Consider the following 20,024-nt stretch of genomic DNA (forward strand, 5'->3'; position numbering starts at 1 on the left):
TATCAAGCCACCCCACGGGGATGGCTTGATAGGCAGTCTGGTAAGGCAGCCCTGGGGCCTTTCATTAGGCCCCTGGCTGCCATGACACCTGCACAGCTCCCCCGATCTCACTGCGGGGGGGCCGTGCAGGACCCCCGAACATCGTTCGGGGGATTTAAATGCCGGTGTCAGAATTGACAGCGGCATTTAAATGGTTAATAGCCGCGATTGGCCGCGATGCCATACCCCGCGGCTCCATGATGTACCGGTACGTCATGGAGCGGGAAGGGGTTAAAGGTTATGGACATCTTTGCATTTTTTTTTAATTAATGTGTTTTTGGAAATGAAGACTTTTGTGTTCATAAAAATTTCTGATTACATTTCCAAATGCCAGCTCACCTCACGGATACAGTTCCCTTTGGGTGCACAGACAGGTGCAGTTACATCATAAATCTCAACAGAAACAAAACTTCAGCACTTCTGTGGATTCCAGAATTTAAAAAGTGTTTTATTTAAATTTTATGGATAACAACATCTTCCAAAATTGGGCTTACATATACTATGAATAACAACTCTGTTTGAAACATGTAAGCACAATTTGGAAGATGTTTTGATCCATAACTTATAAATAAAATGCTGTTTTATTCTGAAATCCACGGAAATGTCGAAGTTTTGTTTCTAAAAATCTATGATTGATTTCTATGCTTGACTGCACTGCAAACTGGAGGACGGAAATCTTAGCAAATTGTATCAAACTCACGGGTTGTTTCTCAGCTCCTCCGCTCCCTTGTTTTCATCATCTTTCCATTGAGCTATTACAGAAGGCTGTATGGCAGTGTCGCGGGGGGTGTGTAGGTGGGGTGCAGAAGATCAGGGGGACAGAGAGCAGAGAAAGCTACTATTGCTACTATTCACTCGACCTGAATTATTTCCCTTATCAGCAGTTATAAATGACTGGCAGCTACTCAGAGAGAGGATAAGAGACAGCTGTGTAGTATTGAGTATTTGGCTTTATTCCGTGTGTAGGATAAGGGCAACACTGGGTACATAGTAGTTGCAGCATATACCGCCAGTTCCACCCTCTATGTACTCATTACCTGTATACAGGGGTGCAGTGAACGTCGCCCCCTGAGCAGCACCATCCAATGAGCCAGTAAATCTGGCTGCTCCTGATTCCAGCCGCAGAAAGAAAAAGAGAATCCACAAGTCATAAGACAGTGACAGATAAAGAGTCCACAGAGCAAATGTCAGCTCAGTGTCAATCTGCAGCTACAGCTAGTAAAAGCCTCCTCACACCAAAGCATGAGTTCTAAGGTGTAACTAGCACGGTGACTTATTTAGAAACCACAGTGAAGATCAAATAATTCTCAAATCTAAACTCTTAATAGCCACACTATTATTACTTATTTTAATGCACTGTTAATTCCAGAATGCTGTGGAAATGAAAACAGAGGTTTAAATACATTACATAAATAATCATCTTTATTTATATAGCACCAACATATTCTGCAGCGCTTACAAAGTAGGGGGAAGCAAACAAAACCACGGTTACATGTAGTAATCGATTGATGAAAATAGTAGGGGTGAGGGGCTCCAGCTAGCTTACATAGTACTAATAATGGGGTTATACAGAAGGTAAAGGGGCTGGAGATGTGCACAGTATGGCAAGGTGGAGAGGGTGGAATGCTATACACATAGACAATGGTTAAATTGAGCCATATAGTGCCTGAATCGGTATGACTGCAGGGGGCGGTTGATTGCGGCTGGCAGGGATTGCAGTTGGTAGGACAGGGAGCATGTTATCAGGTGGAGTAAATGGGTTTGGTTTAGGAGATATAGTATGCCTCCCTAAAGAGGTGCTTTTTTAGAGCACGCCTGAAGTTATGTGAGTCAGGGATTGCCCAGATAGTTTTGGGTAGTGCTTTCCTGAGTACTCGTGCTGCTCTGGAGAAGTCTTGGTGCCGGGAATGAGAGATTTGAGTTAAAGGGGCGTGTAATCTAATTTCGTTGGTGGAGCAGAGGTCACGGGCTGAGTGGTGGATTGAGATAAGGGAGGCAATGTAGGGCGGCACGGTGCTATGAAGAGCTTTGTGGATGAAGGTAGTGAGTTTGAATTAAATTCTGTATTTGCTGGGCAGTGACTGGCACAGTGCAGAGGCATCTAATTAGTAGCTGGACAGGAAGATGAGCCTGGCTGCCGCATTCAGGATGGATTGGAGGGGGGAGAGCCTATTGCAAGGGAGGCCGATCAGCAACGAGTTATAATAATAAAGATGAAAGTGGATGAAGGCAATAGTGAGTGTTGTTAGCATGTCCACGGTGAGAAAAGGACAGATATTCTTGTGGTACAGCTGACATGTTTGGGCTAACATGATCGGGGTCGAATATAACCCCAAGGCAGTGTGCATGCTGCCTGGGAGTTATGGTGGTGCCACACACTGAGATGGAGATGTCAGGATGAGATAGGTTAGCAGAGGGCGAAAACACCTGTAGGTCAGTTTTTGAGAGGTTCAGTTTTAGGTAGATAGAGGACACAATGTTAGAGACAGCGGACAGACAGTTAGTGGCATTCTGGAGGAACGGTGCTGTGATGTCACGGGAGGAGGTGTATAGCTGGGTATCGTCAGCATAGAGATGGTACTAAAAGCCAAAACTCCTGATGGTTTGTCCAATAGGGGCTGTGTAGATGGAGAAGAGGAGGCGACCGAGGACCGAGCACTGGGGTACCCCAACAGCAAGGGGAAGAGGAGGGGAGGTAGAGCCAGCAAAGGAGATGCTGAAAGAGCGGTCAGAGAGATAAAAGGAGAACAAGGAGAGCCGATGGAGTGAAGCATAGCAATAGGAAAAATAAACATCTACTAAATAAATAGCAGAATAATACATAGAGAGGACCCTGTCCATGAGGGCTTACAGTCTACAAGGGAGGCAAAAGGAGACAACAGGTATGGGTAGAAAGTTCCTATATTGTGGTAGCAGTAGGACTAGTGTAGGTTGTTTTTCTGAAGAGGTAGATTTTCAGATTGTTCACAGTGGTGGAGAGTCTGAGGTGTTGGGGTCCCAGAGTGAAGGTGACTTACAGGAGAGATCCAGGAGATGATTATATGAAGAATAGAGGAGGTCTTGTGAGGACTAGTGGTTGTATATCCTCAAGTATTGGGATATTAGGTCAGAGATGTACGGAGGGGAGGGCCTTGTATGTCATTGATAATATCTTGAATTAGATTCTCTGTACAATGGGCAGCCAATGAAGGGGTTGGCAGAGAGAAGATGCAGCGTAATAGGGGGAGAGGTGAATTAGCTGGTCAGCAGAGTTGATGGATTGGAGGGATATAGGGGCACTGGATGGGAGGATGCAGACAAGGGCATTGCAGTAGTATAGACAGGAGATGTTGAGGGCATGCACTAGCATTTTGTTGACTGACATTTGAAGAAAGATTGTATCTGATAGACGTTTTTGAGGTAAAGGCGACAGGAGATGACGAGGGCTTATATGTGCAGTTTAAAGCAAAGGATGGAGTCATATGGTACAACAAGCAAACTTGCGGAACTGGTGAAAGTGAGGAGTCATATATTCTATATACTAACAATACAACTGGTAATGCATAAGTGTAATATATTTGTATTATCAGAAAGAATCGATGGGACAGTAGTGATCCTTTTAAGCTTTATCATTCATACGTTTAACCCTTCATGAAACCCTGTCCACGTACAACCAACTACCCAGCAGGATTGAGAAGCCGACCCTACGAGATCATGGCTCACCCCTGAGCATCGTCTCAGTCTATATATTTCGCTCACCTTCAAGTTGTCACTGTGGATTCCAGAGTTGGAGATGCTATGAAACCTAGAGTCCCAGGTACTGATCTGAGTTGTCAACGTCAGCATAATGCTCTGCACCTCCTCCACCATAGTGGAGACACGGCGATGGCGGGCATCTCCCTAGAAACAAACAGAGAGAAGTTGAGTGAGGACCTACATGAAGCACAGGATAGATACAGGGTAGTGGTACAGGCCTCTATCGTCATGTGGAGATTTTCTGAATATCTTTTATTTGTGAGATTTTGAGGGTGGAAAATGTGGTGACAAAACTAAAAATGCTGGGTTTGTGTTCACAATAATTCTTCCTCCCTTAATTACCTTTACTAATATCAGTTTCATTATATTATTTTCTCTTACACTCACTTCATACTACCTTGCACCATTTTATATATACGCATACTAGTTCAGGGGTGTAGTACAGTCAGAGCTCCACCATAGTTCATTTTTTTCTTGTTTTGCAACCAGATTGCAGCAGGGCACCAACAGGCAGCTTCTATAGTAATCCAGCTGTCATAAGATTGAAACACTGGTGACACTAGCATGATGGTCATGTGACCACCACATATATTGTTCACAGATAAAGACTAGCAGTCATATTCCCACCACACTAGCATCATCAATGTCATACTCAAGTTACCTTTGTGGTACTAGGTGCCCCAGTGTGCCAGCATCCCCAGGTGACTCCAGCTCCAGGCAGCAGTGAAGAGCAGCCATCAGGTTCAATGGCCTCCAGTCTTCCTGAACAAACTCCTAAGTGACTCCAGGCATCTCCCGCTACCTCTAGTCTTTCCAAGACTAGTCCCTAAATAAAAAAGGCGTCTGTGGTGGCCATTTTTCTCCCAAGTAGGTGAATTACTTCGGTGAGCACAAGATTAAAGAAGATGGAGGGACTGCGTAAAAAGTAAGGAAAGATAGGCTGGTAGCAGTTATACAGTACTGTATAAAGGTTTTAGGCAGGTGTAGAAAAAAATGCTACAAAGTTAACAAAAAAATAGGTGTCTGATTGACTCCAAATTTATTCTGCAGCAGGACAACAACCCTCAAATGTCCAGCTAATATCATTAGCAACTAGCTTAATGAATAACGAAGAACGGGGTCCTGGAAGTACAACAGTGGGGATCAATGAGATCACTGATCTCCGCTTTTAGCCCCTCACATGATCAATATACATCGCAGCATTCAAAGTGTTCACAGAGGAAGCGTGCTGCCTCTGTAACATCATTGGCCCTCCACAATATAATCTTGGAGAACTGATGGGTTACCATGGCAATCAGACCAAATGCACTTGTGTCCGGGACTGTCATTGCCTGTGACCGCTATTGTGAGAGATAATGCATTGCAGTACTGCAATGCATTAGCATAGCAATCAGAGCTTTTATAGTTCAAGTCCCCTACAGGGACATAAAATAGATTGGAACTATAATGGGCAGTATAGCTGAACACAATAGAACTATTGCTATAAAATTTTGGATGCGTCTCCTTAAGTTTTCCCTGCTTGAAACACAGAAAACTGTCATAAAAGTGATATTTATGAAAGAAAAACCCTGTGGGGTCAAAATACTCATGACACCCCTTAGTGAATATATTAAAGGGTGTATTTTTTTAAATGGGGTCATTAGTGTAGGTATCTCTCATTCTGACACCTATGAACCTTTGCAATCTTGGCTTAGTGTAGGAAAACAAAATGTTCCTCAAAGTGTAATTAATGTTAAATTTGTACTTCTTCTAAATTTGCTCCCAGAATAAAGTAAACAGATAGAAATATATCTCATCAAAAATTTGTACCGTATGTTTGCACATATGTAACATATTGCAGTTGAAAATGTGAAAAAATGGCAATTGTTTTTCAAAATTTTCCCATCTTTTTTCAAAATTTTCCCAGTTTTGGCACTTTTAATAAATATCCACAAATTCTATAGGTCTATTTGTAACAGATAATGAATAGGGATGAGCGAACGTGTCCGTTACGGACACATCCGCACCCGGACACCGGCTTTGCCGAACATTGCAGTGTTCGCGCGTAAGTGTCCGGGTGCCGCCGGGGGGCGGGGAGATGCGCGGCGGCGCGGGCGGCAGTAGCGGGGAACAGGGGGGAGCCCTCTCTCTCTCCCTCTCCCCCCCACTCCCCGCCGCACCCCCCCGCGCTGCCACGGCGGCCCCCGAACTTTTTCGCCCGAACACTGAAGTGTTCGCAAAGTTCGGTGTTCGGGCGAAAAAGGGGCGGAGCCGAACGTGTTCGCTCATCTCTAATAATGAAGTACAATATGTGGCAAAAAAAACTATGTCAGAATTATTTGGATATGCAAAACCTTTACAGAGTTATTCTATGTTAAAGTGACACGTCAGATTTCCAAAATTTGGCCTAGTCTTTAAGTTGCAAGCAGGCTTGGTCACTAAGGGTTTAACAAACCTGTCTTGTCGTATTTCTGTGTCTAATTTGTCACAGCAGAGTCCGATCACTCTAGCGATTGCGAGTGTGGAGTTGACAGACTACAGATGGATTTGTAACCAGCTTTCACAGAGTCCTGCCATATGCACACCAAAAGCACAAATCACCCCCTGATCCGGTCTAATGCATTCCTGAACTCCACAATGCTGCTTGGAAATATGCTGCCACCAGCAACTTTTAAAGGTAAGCTGGAACCCAGACTATGAATTATGAACACAATCTTTTCGGAGTTATGGTGTGTTTTAAAAAGGGACAAGGCTTGTCAAATTACAGATGCATTCTAAAAAAAATGACTATCAGTGCAAATATATATATATATATATATATATATACGCACACACACACACACACAGAAAGGATATACAAAAAGGTTGTTACATGGGAGTATAAGGGTATACAGGCATACACACAAACAGTATTTTAAAATTAACAGGAAGAAAATAAAAGAAAGATGCCAGTTTCTGATTTGTGTCACTGAAGCAAACAGGAACAGCCCTACGCCGAGGCGTATCTCTTAAGTCTGACACATAGGAGAGAGAACCCCTATGCTTAAGGTCTCCTCAGACCACACCTCCTCTGGCCTCCTTTCGACATCACCGAGGGGTGTGTTGAATATATGCTTAGCCCACTTCGATGGAAACTAAATTTAACTTCCGCAGGAGACCTTCTTTCCACAGGAGATCTTCTGATTGGAAATAATATGCCTGTCATATTTCCAGTCATGATTTTCTATATTCAGCGATATCAAATATGACACGTAAATTATAACCAGGTATGCGGATATGCCATTTGGGAGTGTTCTGAGCAACGCACCCCAATGTGTTTAGTTTTGTTCAACTGATTCTGAAGATATGATTCATATCAGGTTAGTACCTTCACACAACTACCATGTTTCCCCCAAACTAAGACCCTGTCATATTAATTTTTTTTCCAAAAGAGGCACAGGGTCTTATTTTCATGGGATGTCTTCTACTCACCGGCATTCTGGCATTCTTTCAAGCAGTAGTCAGAGCAGACAGAACATCTCTTGCTGGTAGCAGGGTTTGAAAACTCCATCTCCAGCAAAAGATTGTTCTGATTGGCTCTCGAGCGCTGCGGCTCAGCCAATCGGAGCCAGGACTCGATGCACCAATTACAGCTATTAATTGAATCTACTGTTTTGCTTCCCAAACCAATCTGTCACAGTTAAATAGTGTGAGGTGATGATCATGATGTGCATTGGGCTGTAATATTTCCTGGTGAGATGTTTTGCAGTGCAAACCCCAATAATAGTCTAGAAAAGAAAGCAGACAAATATAACTCAAGGCTCAGTATAGAGCAAGCTTGGTAGTTTTTCTGTAACGTGGAGCTACAATTCACTTCAAAAACTGTCTCTTTGCTGGTGGTGGCTATGATTCACTGCGCAGATCTTGAAAGGTCTTCACTCACTTTTTGTCTTGTCTATCTGCTATATTTGCCCTAAGTGTTCTGGCTCTTTACATCTATATGGTTCAGTTCCATTAACTACTATATTTCAAGGTTTACGCATCTCTCTAGTCAGAATAGATTCCGGCGGATTCCGCACGGATTTTGCTTTAAATGGTATTTTTTTTGCATGCCGATATCCGCACACATTGCAATCAAAATGGAGCATGCCGTGTTTTTTCTCCCCCGCGTGAAAAACAAAATTCTTTTATAATGCCATCCGCGGGTGCAAAAATCAATTTAATGGACCGCGGATGGCCAATGATTCCCTATGGGCAAAATCCGCAGCGGCATCCGCAATTCCATTTAGCTAGTGGACATGAGGCCTAATGGTTGACCACAAGCATCTCACTGATGAGATTCTTACATGGGCCTCGCCATATGTGGAGACCAACAGTAACCTCCTCGACAGCCTCAGTGCCTTCACTACAGCTATGAATCAAGTTGTCGATGATCTGAATCGCTGTGCCACAGCAGAGGGTATGTTACATAACTTACAACAAGGGTGACGGTCTGTTGCCGAATATACGTCAGATTTTCGACGCTGGGTGACAGATACCACATCAAACCTAGCCACCCAGAAGAGTGAATTCCGACGAGAACTATCCGAACCAGTAAGGGATGAGCTTGCCAGAGTCGAGACTGCTGCCAACTTGGAAGACTTTATTCAGTTGTGCTTTCATGTGGATTAAATACTTACTGAACATAAGGAGAAGCGACTGACTTTAGGGAACCACCCTATTTATTTTTTCAGCCAACCAGCATTAAGCACCCAGCAAAGGCCTGAAGCTGCCCCTGGACCAATGCAGATTGATGTCATCCGCAAACCTCATTCCCAAGCAGAGAAGAAGGGCCCCGTACAGAGAATCTCTGTCTCTATCGTGGGGGCTCAGGACATTATGCTGTTAAGAGCTCCTACCCACTAGCAATGTTTTCTTGCGATGTGAGAGCGAGTGAAAACGCATGATTATGAAACCAATGATTTTCAATGGTTTCATACTCGCCTACAGTGTTTTCACTGAAGCCTCGCAGCGCTAAGAAAAATCGTCGACGACCCCATTGAAAACATAGGGAGTACATTGCGATCCCCTGACACAGCTGTGACAGCTATAGCAGAGGTCCACAATGCTATCCCATTGCTTTGAATGGGGCTGGCACTGCTGCCGCTCCATTGAATACAATGGGTTGCAGGCAAGCACCGCAGTGAGGATTTTTGGGGGAAGGGCTTGAAATATAAGCCCTTCCCTGAAAATCAACGCTAGCTGGAGGAGTAGGTGCTCTTCTTTCCCCAAAATGTACCTACGGGGTTATCCGCCCATACCTTTACTCTCTTTTCATTGTTTGAGGTACATATGCTATGACTTTTCCGTCCACTGTCCATGGGAGTGGCAGTTATCTACCCCCCCTAGGTGCTCCTCGCCTGTTTCTAGACCACCTTGCCGCCTGGCTCCCCTACTTCCTATCCTGCGTAATTCCAACCCTCATCTTAGGTGACTTTAACATCCCCATAAATGACTGCATCTGCCTCTCAGCTTCTATCGCTCACCTCCTCCCTTGGTCTCTCCCAACTCACAGCCTCTCCCACTCATAAGGATGGCAATACTCTGGATCTGGTCTTGTCCATCTCTGCGCTGCCTCCCACTTCTCCCCTCTCCCGCTCTCTGACCATAACCTTCTTTCTTTCTCTGTCAAGCTTCCTAGTATCTCCCCAGACCCTCCTACCTACCGTACATACAGGAGACTTCAGGCAGTTTACACCCAATACTTTGCTGAGTCTCTACAGTGCTCTCTGTCCACTATCTCTCTCCTCTCCTGCCCCAACCTGGCTGCCACACACTACAACACTACTCTCAAGCATGCCCTAGATGAAGCGGCATCCCCCTCCTTGTGATCCAAGCAGATCTCGGCAACCCTGGCTCATGCCCCAATTTTCTTCATCCGGCGGTGTTCTAGATGTGCTGAATGGCTGTGGAGAAAGTCGCAAACGTCCATGGACTTTCAACATTACAAATTCATGCTCATAACCTGAAACCTAGTTATCCACCATGCCAAACAAGTCTACTTCACCTCTTTTGTCTCCTCACTATCTCACAACCCTAAATGTCTCTTTGATACCTTTCACTCCCTTCTCAGCTCTAAACTGCAGCCCCCCAGTGATGGATCTCAGTGCCGAAGAGCTGGCTGCTTACTTTAAAAAAGAAAATCGATGACATCCGGCAGGAAATAACTTCCCAATCTCAGACTAGCCCCGACCCTCTCAGTGGTTTATTCTTAAAGTTCAACTGTGCTACTGCCACAATGTGAGGAACTTATTTGGAGAAATTTGATTTCCTTATGATCCAAAGGACTGGCGACTCTTTATCGACAGATATAGCAAAAGTTTAAAAGCAGTTCTCCTTCATAATGGCAATAAATATCTCTCTATCCTAATTGCTTACTCAGCGCATCTCAAAGAAGACTATAGAAATGTCCAATACACCCTTCAGGTGTTACAGTACGAGGAACATCAATAGGATGTTATAGGTGACTTCAAAATGATCACATTCTTGGTGGGATTGCAAGCTGCCTATACAAAGTATCGATGTTTCTTGTATTTATGGAATAGTAGTGATACTGCCAGGCACTATGAAACTGTTGAGTGGCCAACGAGGAATGATTTTGTGGTTGATGAGAACAACATAAAATGTGAACCACTTGTGAAGCAAGAGAAGATATTAGTGCCTCCTCTTCACATAAAACTGGGGTTCATTAAACAATTTGTTAAAGGATTAGACCCTAAGGGCTCATGTCCACGGGGAAAAGAAGAATTAAAATCCGCAGCGGATTTTAACTCTTCTCCCGCGCGCGGATCCGCACCCCATAGGGATGCATTGACCACCCGCGGGCAGATAAATACCTGCGGATCGTCAATAAAAGTGATTTTAAAAAAAATGGAGCATGAAAAAATCTGGACCATGCTCCATTTTCATGCGGGTCTCCCGCGGGGACGGCTCCCGCGGGCTTCTATTGAAGCCTATGGAAGCCGTCCAGATCCGCGGGACACAAAAATCACATTTTACTTACCCGCTCCGGTTCTTCTCTTCGGCGCCGCGCCATCCTCTCTCAGCCGCGGCCGGATCATTTTGCTTCGGCCCGGCGCATGCGCGGGGCACATCACCGACGTCATCGTGCACATCCGCCGAGCCGAAGAATGAAGATCCGGCCGCGACGAGAGAAGATGACGCCGCCGCGAAGAGAAGAAACGGAGCGGATGGGAGGTGAGTTTATTGTCATTTATTCTTATTTTCAGCGCTCATGTCCGCAGGGCAGGAGGGACCCGCTGCAGATTCTACATGTAGAATCCGTAGCGGGCCCGATATTCCCCGTGGACATGAGGCCTTATTCTGAAGCTTTCCAATACCTAAAGACTGTTTTTCCACAATTTTCAAAAGCGAAGATCAGAGGTGGAGTTTTTGTAGGCCCACAGATGAGGAAATTAATGCATGATGACGAATTCATGAAGAGTATGCTACCAATTGAAAGGAAAGCATGGACAAGCTTCATTAATGTTGTAGATAGAGATGAGCGAACACGTTCGGCCCCGCCCCTTTTTCGCCCGAACACCGAACCTTGCGAACACTTCAGTGTTCGGGCGAAAAAGTTCGGGGGCCGCCGTGGCAGCGCGGGGGGGTGCGGCGGGGAGTGGGGGGGAGAGGGAGAGAGAGAGGGCTCCCCCCTGTTCCCCGCTACTGCCGCCCGCGCCGCCGCGCATCTCCCCGCCCCCCGGCGGCACCCGGACACTTACGCGCGAACACTGCAGTGTTCGGCAAAGCGGGTGTCCGGGTGCGGATGTGTCCGTAACGGACACGTTCGCTCATCTCTAGTTGTAGATGGTTTTTTGGGCAATCACAAGGTAAAGAATTACAAAAATGTGGTACAGAATTTTCTTAACAACTACCACAATGTTAGGATGAAAAATGTCACTCAAGTTGCATGTTCTCCTCTCACATCTAGAGGTGTTCAAGTCAAACAAGGGCGCATATTCAGAGGAACAGGGGGAAAGATACCACCAAGACATTAAAGAGTTTGAAAGGAGGTACCAAGGAAAAATTATTCACCGAGGCAGTTATCCTTCAAATTGATTCCAAAGCAATCACCGAAGAAGAGTAATAATATTAAAACGGAAGAAGAAGAATAATATTCTTCTTCTTCTTCGGTGATTCCTGAGGTACCAAGGACAGTGTAATGAGCGAATGCTTGGTGACTATATCTGGGGAATAATTAGAGAAAGTGGCCTAACTCACAAGAGGAAGAGTAGGAAAACTGTGCACTTTTAGAGGTTAGTAATATGTGTTTAATGACATTAAGTACCCTCAAGTAATTTTTCATGCACTGATGCATATTTCACATGTTCAGGAAAGTTTCAGCAATTTTATTGTCAGTACATGTTTTTATACAATGCAATCCAATTTGAACTGAGAAAATAAAGGAAGTTTCTCAAATTTTGAAAAGTCGATCTCCTGACTCTAAAAACGATCTCACGGATAAAATTTTGGATGTTTTCATGGTTTCGTGATCTAATGAATCAGAAACAAAAAAAAAATCCACTTAAACAAAATATTGTTACACAATGTTATCGACCCCTGGCTTTCTCTTAACAACATTACCTGCTTTCTCCCTTGTACTGTGAACTTAGACCATTTGTTACCAATTCCTGGCCCTCCTCTGACTGCGTTCTCGGTCTGCGTGGCCTACAACACCAGAGGCTCTAACCCAGAACCAGACTGGTTACACCCTACTTACAAAAATGCTGCATAGTAAGAATTTAAAAAAAAAATAGAAGACTCCTTACAGAACTACTTTATCATGTACAATCAGACCTCCTACTTATTTTGTACACACCTCCTCACATCTTTTCATACCATTATATACCTCCTTTCATCTTCTCATACTTCCTCACATGTTCTCATACTAAGGTTGTACATCGGCACAAAAATATCGATAGTATCAACTATCGCGGAACAAACTATCGATTATTGTAAAATATCGGTGGAAAACTTTCGATATATCGACTTTTTAAAATGCTATATAAAAATAAAACAGGTCTAGGGTTAATAAAGTAACACAATCAACAAAAAAAAATATAGTTTCCTTTTAAAACTGTTGAATTTATTATTAACTTATAACTATTAATAACATCATAAAAATATAATAAAGTTACAAATGAAAATAAAAATTACAGATGAAACATATAATTAAAAATAGGTATATGAAAAGAAGGTTTTTTATCATTGGCCCCAATAATCGTTATCTAATGAGCCAAGAAATATTAATTTGCTCGCATGCTGTCCCTTCAAAATGCTCCTTCGAGCAGACAGAATTTCACCACCTTGACCGGGAGTGCAGAAAGATGATTGGAGGTAAACATACTGAAACAATGTCCTGCCAGCTACAAGGAAGCCAGAAGATGGACGCTGGATCTGACGGGACGTGAGCATGATCTGTGTGTGTGTTTGTGCGGCTGCGTGCCCTGCGTTTTTTTAAGTTGCCACTGAGGGACCAACGGTCTCCATGGCAACATGTAAACAATGCAGGGCCTGGTAACGCGAACGCAGTGCCCCGAACACAATTGTAATTGCGTTAGATAGGTCTTTTCTATGGGCACTGCTTTCGCGTCAGACGCTGAACGCACGACATGTTGCGTCTACTTTTCTGGACGCAACCTTCATGCTTTCAGCGCAGCCCTCCATCTGCATGTGGAAATGTTTTCATTTAGAAAGCATTGCCCACAGCCATCGCGTTAGACGCAAGCGTTCAGAGTCTGCGTCTAACACGATAAACAAACGCATGTGGAAAAGGAGCCGAAGACCCCACTATTTCTGAGAGTCATTTTGCCTGAAGCAAACCTTATTGGTGACAGACACCTCACACTTTCCAAAAGTTTCTAGAACTTGTTTATAAGTTCATTAGTGCCTCGAGCAAAACTACATCCTGTACCAACACAAAGGAAAGGGCAGAATTAAAAGGAAGAATATATGGTCACTAGACCACAAGACATGTTTCTTCTTTACAAAAATCGATATTATATCGCTTTAATCGATGTTACCGATATATCGGACATCACAATATCGATGAAAAGTATCGCCAAAGCAATAGCAATATTTCGATATATCAGTTTTCGATGTCCCAACCTTAAGTCTCATACCATCACGTCCCTCCTCACATTATCTGATACCAACACGTCCCTCCTCACATCTTCTCATACCATCACGTTCCTCCTCTTATCTTCTCATACCATCACGTCCCTCTTCACATCTTCTCATACCATCACGTCCCTCTTCACATCTTCTCATACCATCACGTTTCTCTTCACATCTTCTCATACCATCACGTCCCTCTTCACATCTTCTCATACCATCACGTCCCTCTTCACATCTTCTCATACCATCACGTTTCTCTTCACATCTTCTCATACCATCACGTCCCTCTCCACATCTTCTCATACCATCACGTCCCTCTTCACATCTTCTCATACCATCACGTCCCTCTTCACATCTTCTCATACTATCACGTCCCTCATCACATCCTATACCATCACGTCCCTTCTCACATTTCATACCATTACGTCCCTCCTCACATCTTATACCGTCACATCCCTCCTCACATCTCATACCGTCACGTCCCTCCTCACATCTCATACCGTCACGTCCCTCCTCACATCTCATACCGTCACGTCCCTCCTCACATCTCATACCGTCACGTCCCTCCTCACATCTCATACCGTCATGTCCCTCCTCACATGTCATACCGTCACATCCCTCCTCACATCTCATACCATCACGTCCCTCCTCACATCTTCTCATGCCATCACGTCCCTCTTCATATCTTCTAATACCATCACATCCCTCTTCATATCTTCTCATACCATCACGTCCCTCATCATATCTTCTCATACCATCACGACTCTCCTCACATCATCTCATGCCATCGCATACCTCCTCACATCTTCACGTATCTGCTCACATCTGTATACCATCTCATTCCTCCTAATGTCTTCTCATACCTTCACATACCTCCTCACACCTTCTCATCACATATCTCCTTATACCTCTTCATATCATCATGTGTCTTCTCATACCATCACATACTTCCTTACAACTTCTCATACCATTATATACCTTCCCACACATCTGCACACTATCACATGCCTCCTCCCATCTTTTCATCACATACATCCTCATACCTCTCCTTCCACCACTATTTACTACTTCATACCCTGTAAACCACCTTGTACTGCGTTGTACACTTTCGTACCACCTCTTACTACCACCACCAGCTCATACTTGACACTTTGTTGTGACCATGTAGGATGGAGAAGTGATATTCTGCTATAGTTGACTAACATAGTTTGTGTTTAGGGAAGTTTTGTTCTGGTTGGTTTTTTGAGAAGATGAGATTTACATTTTCAGTTTGCACATTAAATGATTCTAGACGTCTTATAGACTATAATTATCTGGTCTGAATTAGAAGTTGCCATAATAAGGACTCACTTTACAGTCAGATTTTTTGTAATAGACTAGGCCAGTATGCTCCACGTGGCAGGAGCCCTTGGCTACTATTATGATGTGTACTGCAGCTACAGTTGTGATATTAGGGTTGGCACTGTTAGAGTAGAAAGTCATGAAAGAGTTATGACTCTCTGGTAAGGCTCATTACAGAGATTTCTAAACAATTCCTCAATGATGAGATGACAGCTTAAATATTATTTGTTGTCCCTACCCAACATATAAGTAGTGTTGAGCTATTTATATACATTCACATTTAAGTATTGTAACTACCGCAAGGATGAAATCTCCAACTCCCATTAACGTCAACAGAAGTAAAAAATCAGGTGCACTAATTTGCCCTGAAGTAGATCGTGGTGGTTTCTATTCAAAGAATGTCTCAGTGCTTAGCACTATTACCTTGCAGTGCTGGGGTCCCATCAAGGGCAACATCTGCATGAACTTTGAAAATCACTATCCAGATGTTGCCCGTGGACAGCTTAGAACCTCGGACTCCAGCGTTGCAAGGCAACAGTGCTTACAACTGAGTGACAATCCTCTAGAGGAGGAGGAGAACAATAAACATAAAAGAATATAACACCTCCATCCAGATGTTGCCATTCGACAGGTTTGGACCTAGAACTGCAGCACTGCAAGGCAACAGCGCTAGTAACTGAACCAACACACGTCTTCCTTTTACCTTCTCCAGTGGAAGAGAAGATAGAGAAGGCAGAGAATAAACACAAAGAGAACATACAAACTCAATGCAAATGTTTTCCATAGTCAGATGTGAAACTAGAATCAGAGTACAACGTGGCAACAGTGCTAGAAACTGAACCACCGAGCTTCTTCCTTTAGGTTTTTCCTTCTCCAGAGAAGTAGGCCCCCTGTTCACGGACATGAATTCGCCGGTGGTAAATCGCCGGCGAATCACGCACTCTGAAGCTTTTCATAGCATTGCTATGGAAAACGCCGGCCCCCTGTCCACAAGCGAAGAATCATTGCAATTCTCTGCTCGTGGCCAGGAATTCACAGCATGCTGCGAATTGCCGCGATTCTCCGCGGTCAGCCTATCTGTCAGATAGGCTGAGCGGCGGAGATTCGTCGGGTGGCGGAGTTCCGACCGCGGAATACCGCAACGCCCGTGGCTAGGGGGCCGTAGGAAAAGAAAAAGGAAAAGATTGTCTTCTTATTCCCCTTCAGCTCCTAATTCCCTTCCTCCTCCTCTTCTCTTCTTCCCTTTTCTCATTCTTCTTCCCTTTTCTCATTCTTCTCTTTTCTCATTCTTCTCCTCTTTCTTGTTTTTTCTACTTCTCCTCTGGAGGAGGAAGAAGAAAGAAAGAAGAAGGAGGAAAAAAGGAGGAGAAGAAAGGACAAGCTTGGCAGCTGAGTATTAGCACAAATGCCTTATAATACTGGGTTCCTAGGTTCAAGTCTGACCAGGGACAACATCTGAATGGACTTTCTATGTTCTTTCTGTGCTTCTTCTTCTCTTCCTCCAGAGAGGAAAGAAGGAAAACCAAGCTTGATGGCTCAGTTGTTAGCACAGATGCTGGAGTTCTTGGTTAAATCTGACTAACGGCAACATTTAGATGGAGTTTTTCAAATTCAATGCAGATGTTGTCCTTAATGGCTTTTTAACCTATAAGTCCAGCACAGAAAGGTAATAGTGCTTAACAACTGAGCCACATTAATTGAAAAACACAATTGCATGAACGCACACACACACACGAGGTCCCTTCTGCTTTTATCGCCTGGCCAATCACGACAAGCAACCGTAATCATTAACAACCTCCATCCAAGTAGAGTAGCCAGCTGACATTTCACCCTTGTGGTGGTTACAATGCTTATATTTAAATGTATTTAAAAAGCGGCTGGTCAGTCTATCTTATAATGAGCAGGTGACTGCTGACTCAATACGTTTCCTTCAAATCCACAACCCCCCTCTGATCATAGATCAAGATGTCCGATTTCGGTTTGTTGGTTGCAGTAGAAGAAGTTTCCCTCTTTCTCACCTCACCCTGCTTCCTGTTCTGTTACCATCTGCCCACTCTCCTTCCCTTTTTGGATTGCACTTCGTTTTACGATGTTTTGTATAAAAATAGTGTGTATTTTCTTATGTTTCTAGATGCAGGAATGGAGCTTCACTCTGTCAGGGTAACCCTGATGTTTTCCAGCCCCTGAAACTGCGGTAGGCCGGCATGTGAGATGCTGTAGAAATTGTTCTTATGCGATAGCAAGGGTCTCATCATAAACTTATTTTAATAAAGCTGTGGAACCTCACACTCCCACAAATGGCTGTCCTGTCTCTGATATCTGTTTAATCAAAGGGTTTTGAACCCACCTGGGTGAGGTACTCTTTTTGTACATACTTTATTGATTAACACATCTATTAGAAAATAGCTTACCTATAGACACAGATCCAGGGATGGCCTTACAATTGATTGACATTCACAATGTTTTTTTTTTCTTATTATTTTGCAGCTCTCCACTGTAACAAGGACAGCAATAGGAGCCCCAGTTACAGGTGAAACATCCTTCTATTGTGACATTCAATGGTAGAGCTGAGATGGGTCTGTTAAGACCCAGCGGCTCTGCCATGCTGGGGGTGCTGATGATCACTTGCTAGGTACAATAGTGGGAATGGCACTGCTGTATTCTCTATTCACTACATAGCACTCAATGAACATAATGTTGGCTGCAAAAGAGAAGACAGAAGCAGTTATACACCACTTCTGTCTTCTCATGATGCCCGACTTCCTCTGACAACTGGGCACCCGACGTGCCCCTGCTAGGTTGCAGGAAGCTTTAAGCTTCCACCATACATTCACAATGGCACAGGTTTAAAGCACAGAACCAAGTGCTGTACATGTTCAGCACTTTGTTGTAATTAGGTCAATCACCAGCAATATAAAATAAACACATATAGTTCCATACATAAAGTCTGGGTGGAGACTGTTGACGTTCAGGGGATGGTACACGTCTTTACAATAGGTATATATGAATGATGGCCATGGGTGGAGATGGCCAATTCCCAGGGAATTATAGCATGGCTATGGGCAGGGCCAGCCTTACTCTGGATGGTGCTCTGTGCAAAATTGCTCTTTCATTACCCCACTTCATTTTTAATAAATATGTAATGTTCTCATGCTTTTGTTTATATGCTAGATGAAATGTTTTTTTTTTTCTCAGTTTCCATTGGACACATGCATCACCAGTTGGCCATCTTACATATTCTCGGAAAATTGATCTCAATTGCTGCCCAGCTACAGAGAGATAGAGAAGAGGAGATCCTGCTCCCTTGTATGTTCAGTGTATAGGAGACAGAGAGACAGGGGAGCAGGATTTCCTCTATGTGTGCAGTGTATAGGAGAGAGAGAGACAGGGAGTCAGCACCTCCTCTTCTCTATGTGTGCAGTATATAGGAGAGAGAGACAGGGGAGCAGGATCTCCTATTCTCTAGGTTTGCAGTGTATAGGAGAGAGACAGGGGAGTAGGATCTCCTCTATGTGTGCAGTGTATAGGAGAGAGAGACAGGGGAGCAGGATCTCCTCTTTTCTATGTTTGCAGTGTATATGAGGCAGGGGAGCAGGATTTCCTCTGCTCTGTGTGTGTAGTGTATAGGAAAGAGAGAGAGAAAGACAGACAGGGAAGCTGGATCTCCTCTATGTGTGCAGTGTATAGGAGAGAAAGACTGGGGAGCAGAATCTCCGTTAGGTGTGCAGTGTATAGGAGAGAGAGACAGGGAATCAGAATCTGCTCTTCTCTATGTGTCCAGTATATAGGAGAGGGAGTCAGGGGATCAGGAACTCCTGTTCTCTATGTTTGCAGTGCATAGGAGAGAGTCAGGGGAGCAGTATCTCCTCTATGTGTGCAGTGTATAGGAGAGAGAGGGACAGGGAATCAGGATCTCCTCTTCTCTATGTGTGCAGTATATAGGAGAGAGAGATAGGGGAGCAGGATCTCTTCTATGTGGGCAGTGTATAGGAGAGAGAGAGACAGAGGAGCAGGATCTACTCTATGTGTGCAGTGTATAGGAGAGAGAGACAGGGGATCAGGATCTCCTCTGCTTTATGTTTGTAGTGTATAGGAGACAGGGGAGCAGATCTCCTCTTTTCTATGTTTGCGGTGTATAGGAGACAGGGGAGCAGGATCTTCTCTTCTTCTTATGCCGTGAAATGAATTAATGAGACGGCATGGGACGAGCGACAAGGGGGATAGGAATGGGTTAAAGGAGAAGCGAGCGAGGAGGTGGGCGGAGCTAGGACAGGAAAGGGAAAAGGGGAGAAGAAGGAAGTGGAGCTCAGTGCAGCGGTGAACAACGTGGAAGAAGGATATAAGAAGAGAAGCAGAGGGAACGAGCAGCCAGATTGGGATAAAGAAAGAAGAAGGAGTTTTTCATAAGCACGAAAGACTGTTGTTTTTCCTACAATCAAGCTGAAGAGGAGACCGGGGAAAGAAGTCCAGTCGAGTGGAAGAAAAGAAATCGGTAGTCGGAGACAGCGAGAGCGGCAGCGGGAGAAGAACAGAAGATGGAGGAGCTGAGAATGCAAATAAAGCAGGCGGTTCGGGAAGACGGCACAGCATGGCTGGAAGACTTACTACGATCCTGCAGATCCGAGTCGGAGTCTGGAATCCCCGCGGCGACAGAGGCACCGGAGAAGGAAGCGGAGAGGAGCGCAGCCCAAGAGCGCGAAGAGGAGCGTGGCCGTCCGAAGAGGCGAAGAAATCCCCCAGCGAGGCTCAGCCCGAGCCCGGCGGCAAAACGGCGCAGCGATAGAACGAGCCGG

General features: G+C 44.4%; 1 protein-coding gene across 3 annotated transcripts in view; it reads right to left on the reverse strand.

The window, feature by feature from the left end:
• MAB21L3 (mab-21 like 3) overlaps positions 1-20,024 on the reverse strand; it is a 46,783-nt gene that overhangs the window by 7,258 nt on the left and 19,501 nt on the right. For all 3 annotated transcript variants that reach the window (XM_066599420.1, XM_066599421.1, XM_066599422.1), the window contains exon 2: positions 3,778-3,918. In XM_066599420.1, the coding sequence (XP_066455517.1) occupies positions 3,778-3,918 (141 nt within the window). The remainder of the gene's footprint in view (positions 1-3,777; positions 3,919-20,024) is intronic.

This window comes from Eleutherodactylus coqui, chromosome 4, assembly GCF_035609145.1.
Source record: "Eleutherodactylus coqui strain aEleCoq1 chromosome 4, aEleCoq1.hap1, whole genome shotgun sequence".
NCBI classification, from domain to species: domain Eukaryota; kingdom Metazoa; phylum Chordata; class Amphibia; order Anura; family Eleutherodactylidae; genus Eleutherodactylus; species Eleutherodactylus coqui.